General features: G+C 51.1%; 1 protein-coding gene across 1 annotated transcript in view; it reads right to left on the reverse strand.

Annotated features, from left to right (window-relative positions):
- The window catches only part of PLBD2 (phospholipase B domain containing 2), a 17,710-nt gene extending 17,151 nt beyond the window's left edge, over positions 1 to 559 (reverse strand). The window contains exon 1 of the mRNA XM_005857037.2: positions 554 to 559. Within this exon, the coding sequence (XP_005857099.1) occupies positions 554 to 559 (6 nt within the window). The remainder of the gene's footprint in view (positions 1 to 553) is intronic.
- Positions 560 to 7,890: the final 7,331 nt, after the last annotated feature.

The following is a 7,890-nucleotide window of genomic DNA, read 5'->3' on the forward strand; positions in this document are numbered from 1 at the left end:
CCGCGGGCGCAGGGACAGCAGGTCGAGGAGAGGAGAGGGGAGGGGCTTGGGCTCAGCTCTTCCGGGATGGGCGGGGCCCGGAGTGGGGCGGAGGGGCGGGGCCTATCTTAAAGAGCCCAGCACCCCTGTCCACCTACGAAAACCCTGCCTAGCACACGTCCCCCCAACTTTTTATTTTTCAAAATTTCAAACCTCGAGCAAAGGTGCAAGGAGGAGAGTAAATACTCATATGCCTACCATCGATTGCTCATATTTTCTTACATTTAGTCAATTTCTCTTGATATATATAGAGGGTGTCCCCAAAAAATGTATACACACTTTAACTCACTTAATTTTGAAAACGTATGTTAATAAACACTGACTTCATAATCATTCAAAATGTGTATACATTTTGGGGGTGACACCCTGTATATGTTTTGCTCAACCACTTCAGAGTTAGTTGAAGGCATCATGACATGTCAGTCCTACATGCAGGAGATGTACAGTATCTCATAAGAAAAAAGACCTCATCCTAGTAACCACCACCTACCATTGTAATGGTCAGGAGACTTACCCTCATTTAATACTAGTACCTAGTGCAGGGTTTTATTCACATTTTTCCAATTGTCCCCAAAATGCTCTCTTTTTCTTTTCTTTTGGTTCGGGATCCATTCCTCACACCATACACAAGAATAAACTTCTAAATGATGAGAATCTAAATATAACAATGAAACTGCAGAAGTAGAAGAAAATGTGGGTGAATTCCTCCATAACATGTGTGGGGAAAGGCTTTCCAGGTGCAATTAAAAATGAAGACATTTGCCAGAACCGGTTTGGCTCAGTGGATAGAGCGTCGGCCTGCAGACTCGAGGGTCCCGGGTTCGATTCCGGTCAAGGGCATGTACCTTGGTTGCAGGCACATCCCCGGTGGAGGGTGTGCAGGAGGCAGCTGATCGATGTTTCTCTCTCATCAATGCTTCTGGCTCTCTGTCCCTATCCCTTCCTCTCTGTGAAAAATCAATAAGAAATATTTTTTTTAAATGAAGACATTTAACTACATAAAATCCCCTTTAACTTTTTCATGTCCAAGACATCATAAGCAACGTGACAAGACAGCTGACAAGCAGGTTAGGGATTCTGGGGAGTCGCAGAGGCAGACAGGCTGTCCTCTGAGGGCCTTTGAGGCAAATCCAAGTACAACCAGCTGGTGGCAGTGGCCAGCCAGGCAGTCCCAGCATCCCGGATGCAACACCCTTTCCAGAAATGGGAATGGAAATCCTGAGCTACCCCCTCACTCCTCTTAGGATTGCCATTACCAAGAAAACAAAGGTAAGTGCTGGCAGGATGTGGAGAAGAGGCAACCCCGTGCACTGCTGGTGGGAGAGTAAATTGGTGTGGCCACAGTGGAAAACAGTACTTTGTTTTCTATCTTGACAATGGAGTTCAGTAGGCCCAGGAGGTGGGGCAGTGGAGTGTGGACAAGAATAGTGTGGACAATAGTTCAGCTCCCTATCCTCAAGGCCAAGCACACCAGGTGAGTGAGTGAGTGAATGAATGGGCCCAAGCCCTGGTATAAGGCCTGAGAGGGGCCCCACCCAACCTCCCAGCCGGAGCACATCCTCAAAACTCTGGGCCAAGAAGGGGAAGGCAGACAGGCAGAGGGATTGGGTGAGAGTCACACAACAGACCGACAGTCCCAGCGAGAAGGAAGGACAGTGATCAGAAGAGGCAACAGAAGAGGACAACAGTGCACAGAAGAGGCAACCCCGTGCACTGCTGGTGGGAGAGTAAATTGGTGTGGCCACTATGGAAAACAGTACTTGCACAAGTACCCCGGGTACTTGCACTGTTCCCGGAGCTGCCACCCCGCCCTGGGCCTCCTGAACAGGGTGCTCAATGTCAGGCTGAGCTGGCCTGTCTCTGAGTTTTGCGGGACCACGGTGGTGAAGGGGACTCCTTTCAGCTTCCTTTCATTCAGCTTTTACAAATACCAAATTTTCGGAGGGTCCTCAGAAAATTCAGAGTAGAACTGCCATAGGCTCCAGCAATGCCACTTCTAGGTCTAAATCCAAAGGAAATAAAAACAGGATCTCGACGGATATCTGCCCTCCCATTACAGCATGACCCACAGTAGCCAAGATACAGAAAAACCTAAGCGCCCATTGGAGGATGGATGGATAAAGAAAATGAGGTACATATACGCAATGAGATATTATTCAGCCTTTTCCTTCTTTAAAAAGGAGGAAATCCTGCCGTTTGCAACAACATGGATGAACCTGGAGGGCACTGTGCTAAGTGAGCTCAGCCAGACGCAGAGGAACAAATACTGCCTGACCTCACTTATATGTGGAATCTGAATCGCCAAACTCATAGAAGCAGAGAGGAGAGCGGTGATTTCCAGGGGCGGAGGGGAGGAAAGATGGGGAGGTGTTGGTCAAAAGGTACAAAGTTTCAGTTACGCAAATGAATACATTCTGGAGATCTAATGTACAACCTGATGCCCACAGTTAATGGCACTGTATACTTAACATTTGCTGAGAGTTGATCTGAAGTATTCTCACCACACACCAAGAAATGACTATGTGAGGTGATGATATATAAATTAACTTGCTGTGGTCATCTTTTCACTGTGTATATGTATATTGAAACAGGTACTACCATATCACAGTCAGTTTTTTTTATATCTATATCTATACTAATAAAAGGGTAATATGCTCATTAGGGCAGATGTCTTCCAGATGTCCATCCGGACAAAGCCACAGCGGCTACGAAGCCCGGGGCTCAGGCCTCCCAGCAGCGGGGTGATGGGGGCAGCGCCTTCCCCTGATCAGCCTGGTCGGCTCCCGCAAAGAGAGGCCAGACTGTGGCTTAGGCCTGCTCTCTGTGGGGAGCAGGCCTAAGCCATCAGTAGGACATCCCCTGAGAGCTCCCAGACTGTGAGAGGAGGCAGGCCAGGCTGAGGGACGCCCCCCCCCCTGCACGAATTTTCATGCACTAGGCCTCTAGTATATATATATTGATTTCAGAGAGGAAGGGAGAGGGAGAGAGAGACAGAAGAATTAATGATAAGAGAGAACCATTGATAGGCTGCCTCCCGCATGCCCCTCATTGGGGATCGAGCCCGCAACCGGGGCATGTGCCCCTGACTGGAATCGAACCCGGGACCCTTCAGTCCACAGGCTGATGCTCCATCCACTGAGTCAAACCAGCCAGGGCATCACAGTCAGTTTCTAAGGCCCCCAGCTGGCCAGGTCGGGAGAACAGGGATTCCAGGCAGAGCACCCAGGTCTGGCTCAGAGGCGGCCTAGCCAGCACTGGGCAGCCCCCTTGCTGTGACAGCATCACCCCAGTGCTCCGCCTTTGACCCGCCCTATATAGGTCATGTGACCTCCTGTGGTCATCACGGTGGCTCAGGTGTGACCAGTCACCTGGGTGTGCTTCCTGTGACCCCTGTGCAATTCTGTGTTGTAGACAAGACATCTGACATCCCCTGACCAGCATTTCCTTGTTCAATCTTCACGGCTCCCCTGAGCGAGCCATGCAACTGAACTCCATTGTCAAGACAGAAAACCAGAGTCTGAGAAGAGTGGTGACCTCCCGCCCCCACCCCCAGGGACAAACTCGTTGCAGGCCTGGGTCTCGCTGATCCAAAGACCTAATTCTTATCCACTACATGTGGGGGGACCCCGAAGGGAAGTGCTCTAAGAGTCTTACTAAAACGGATTTAACAATTGTGTCCATGGCAACCGCAGCAAGGCCATTACTGGATACTCAGGGCGTTTTCAACGGCTGCCCGATCGTGAGTGTTCCTGTAGTAAAGCATTCCTGTGCTCAGAGCATCGTCCAAATCCTTCGCTCAGGAAAGCTCCGGGAGCAGCATCGGCGGTGCAGAGGGCACGCGTGCTTTCGAGGCTCTTAAGATTGACATGTATCCATTGCCAAGTCACTTTCTAGAAGGATTAGCCCCATGGAGACTCCTCCTGGCAATTCTAATGGAAACACTTCCGTGCACCCTGACCAGGTAACTCAGTTGGTCAGAGCATCACCCCAGTACGCCAAGGTTGCAGGTTCATTCCCTGGTCAGGGCCCATACAAGAAGCAACCAATGAATGTATACATAAGTGGAACAACAAATCAGTGTTTCTCTCTCTCTCTCTCTCTCTCTCTCTCTCTTTCTCAAACCAATAAATAAAAATAAAATTTTTTAAAAACCCACTTCCACCGAAACCAGTTTGGCTCAGTGGATAGAGCGTCGGCTTGCGGACTGGAAGGTCCCAGGTTCGATTCCGGTCAAGGGCATGTACCTGGGTTGTGGGCACATCCCCGGTGGGAGATGTGCAGGAGGCGGCTGATCGATGTTTCTCTCTCATCTATGTTTCTAACTCTCTATCTCTCTCCCTTCCTCTCTGTAAAAAATCAATAAAATAAAAAAAAACAAAAACAAAAACAAAAACCCCACTTCCTCGCCATTGGTACTGTCCCCTGGCAATCGGGCTGCCTTGGGAAGCACCCTGCCCTGCGGGAGTTCAAGGGCCATGTGACTATGTGCTCAGGGCTGCCGGGGCCAGGAGGGCACTGGCATTGTTGCAGGGGGGACTCGGGCATCTTGAGGAACCTTCCAAGTCTCTGTGCCTCGTGGGCTAAGGGCTGAAAGTTCTGATTCTCTTTTCCTCTTCCAAGTTCCCCCTCACTCCTTACTACTTCCGCTCACGCTTCCCCCAGGTACTTGCACTGTTCCCGGAGCTGCCACCCCCGCCCTGGGCCTCCTGAACAGGGTGCTCAATGTCAGGCTGAGCTGGCCTGTCTCTGAGTTTTGCGGGACCACGGTGGTGAAGGGGACTCCTTTCAGCTTCCTTTCATTCAGCTTTTACAAATACCAAGCCATGGGCTGGGGGTTCTGCATACATAATCTCAGTGCGTCCTGACCTCAGGCCTATGAATGCGTGATGTCAAATGGCCTTTCCCAGGTGGAAATAGGCCCTAACACGGATCCTGTCCATCAGAGCAGAGGCAAACCAGGACTGTGTTCCAGACCTGCTCTGTGTCCAGCGATTCTTTTCCTTGGATCTTTCCAGGCTTCTTCCCACAGGCACTCATTCTCCACACACCCCTCCCCTCCCTGGCCTCTGGGAGACAGGGAGGTAGTGGCCTGGCTGCCCAGCTGGCCTAGGATGGCGGCATCAAGGCCTCCCCCTGGCCGCCGGGCCCCTGAGTACCAGAGGCAGGGTCCCTGAGGGAAGAAGGATTTAGGCTCCAAACTCAGCCATTTGGAGTCACTTCCTCAGGCAGCAGGTGAGCTGGTGCAGACTGTTACTCCCACACACAGACTCTAGTCGTGAGAGCCTGTGTGCCGGTTGCCCGGACACGGGACCAGCGGGGCCTGCCCCTTGCTGTGAGGGGCTCGTAGCTGGTGGGGGACACCGGCAGGTAAATCATTGTAGGATCAATGGAATAATAGCAACAACAATGCCTTCTGCCCTACCTGGTTTTTTTGTTTTTTTTAAAATATATTTTATTGATTTTTTACAGAGAGGAAGGGAGAGAGATAGAGAGTTAGAAACATCGATGAGAGAGAAACATCGATCCGCTGCCTCCTGCACATCTCCTACTGGGGATGTGCCCGCAACCCAGGTACATGCCCTTGACCGGAATCGAACCTGGGACCTTTCAGTCCGCAGGTCGACGCTCTATCCACTGAGCCAAACCGGTTTCGGCATGCCCTACCTGGTTTGCTCAGTGGTTGAGCATCGACCCATGAACCAGGAGGTCACGGTTCAGTTCCCGGTCAGGGCACATGCCTAGTTTGTGGGTTCGATCCCCAGTGTGGGGCATGCAGGAAGCAGCTGATCAGTGAATCTCTTTCATCATTGATGCTTCTATCTCTCTCTCCCTCCCCTTCCTCTCTGAAATCAATCAAGATATATTAAAGAAAAACAAACAAAAAACACAATGCCTTCCAGTGAAGGAACGTGTACCCAGCACCAGGCATGGGGCTTGGGGCTTGATCCAGTGTTGTTTCATCATGCAAGGGCCCCATGAGAGAGACACTGTCATCCCCATTTGACAGGGAAGAAAACCGAGGCTCAGAGAGTGTAAATGTTACCGAAGGTCACACAGAACCCCGAGGCTCTGAGATTCCAAACATGTCATGTACTCTCTCTAAAGGTGAGACACCTCAGGGTGCAGGGGCAGGGAGGAGCGTGGAAGACCACCTGGAGGCAGTGGCATTTGGGCTGGGCCTGGCGACATGAGTGGCAGGGGAGAAGGGAAGGGCTGGCACCGGGCTGAGGACTCAGAAGGAGCAGAGGTATAGCCCTGTGTAAGGAGCAGGGTGTTCAGAGAAGGGAGAGCACTCCCAGGGCTGGAGCAGGAGGGGATGGAGGTGGGGGTGAAAGAGGAAGCGAGAAAGGGGCCCTAGGGCTGGAAGGTGAGGGCCTCAGACGCCAGGCTCAGAGCTGGGCCTCAGTCCTGCAGGTGCTGAGGAAGTGGGCAGACTTAAAGGTGGTGGAATGAGATGTGTGCAACTGTGGACGTGGGTGTGGAGCTGGAGGAGCGCCTGGGAGGAGACGCTGGCTCCCAGCCTCATCACCCCTTTCCCAGCCCCGTGCTCTCCCAGGCCAGTGGCAGGAAGACAGAAATGACCAGAACTTCCCCAGGAGGCTGGGACAAGCAGATCACTAATTCCCCTGTCTTGATCTATTTGCTTTCCTCTCTCTTTCTCTCTCTCTCTATTTTTAACATTTTTAAAAATTGATTTTAGAGAGAGGAAAAGAGAAAGAAACATTGATCAACTGCCTCCTACACACCCCCTACTGAGGATCAAGCCTGCAACCCAGGAATGTGCCCTGACCTGGAATTGAACCAGTGACTTCTTGGTGAATGGAATGATGCTCAATCCACTGAGCCACACCAGCGAGGCTGCCTTCCTCTCTCAAAAGCTATGCTACTAGCCCTTGGCAGTGTTGCTCAGTGGTTAGAGTGTTCCCCAGAGCATAGAGGGGTTTCGGGTTTGATTCAAGGTCAAGAGCACATACCTGGGTTGCAGGATGGATTCCTGGACAACCAGTCTCTCTCTCCCTCCCCACTCTCTCCCTTCCACTCTCTCTAAAAATCAATGGAAAAAAATTGAGGATTAACAACAAAAAAAGCTATGCTACTAGAGCAGTGGTTCTCAACCTTCCTAATGCCGCGACCCTTTAATACAGTTCCTCATGTTGTGGTGACCCCCAACCATAAAATTATTTTCGTTGCTACTTCATAACTGTAATTTTGCTACTGTTATGAATCGTCATGTAAATATCTGATATGCAGGATGTATTTCCATTGTTACAAATTGAACATAATTAAAGCATAGTGATTAATCACAAAAACAATATGTAATTATATATGTGTTTTCTGATGGTCTTAGGCGACCCCTGTGAAAGGGTCGTTCGATCCCCAAAGGGTCGGACCCACAGGTTGAGAACCGCTGTACTAGAGGCAAATGCTCAACCCAGTTAGGGGTTTTCTCAGATAGAGGCGTTGCAGGCAGGACAGCTGGAATATTTGTGGGCAGGGCGGGGCACTCCCACCTGGGACCATCTCCAATACTCCTTATCACCATCCCTGATCAGAAACATTTTGGCGTCTTCTTGCCTGCCCCTTCCTCGGGAACAGAACCCTTTAGTTTCACATTTTAACTTCCCCTCTCTGGACTCCTGCTGCCTTAACTCATCTGGTTTCAGCTCGCTTCTGCTTTAGCGGCGAAAGCAGAACTTACGGGCAGGCAGTGGGCTCAGAAGAGGATGGCGAGTGAGACTGCTAGACCCTCAGGACCTCCCCGGGAGCCTGTGCCTTTAAGGGCAGGGGCGGGGCGAGCTCTAGGGGGCGTGTCCTCGGGCCGGGGCGGTGTAAGGGGCGGGGCCCGAGCGG

Source organism: Myotis brandtii, unplaced genomic scaffold (assembly GCF_000412655.1).
Source record: "Myotis brandtii unplaced genomic scaffold, ASM41265v1 scaffold1064, whole genome shotgun sequence".
NCBI classification, from domain to species: domain Eukaryota; kingdom Metazoa; phylum Chordata; class Mammalia; order Chiroptera; family Vespertilionidae; genus Myotis; species Myotis brandtii.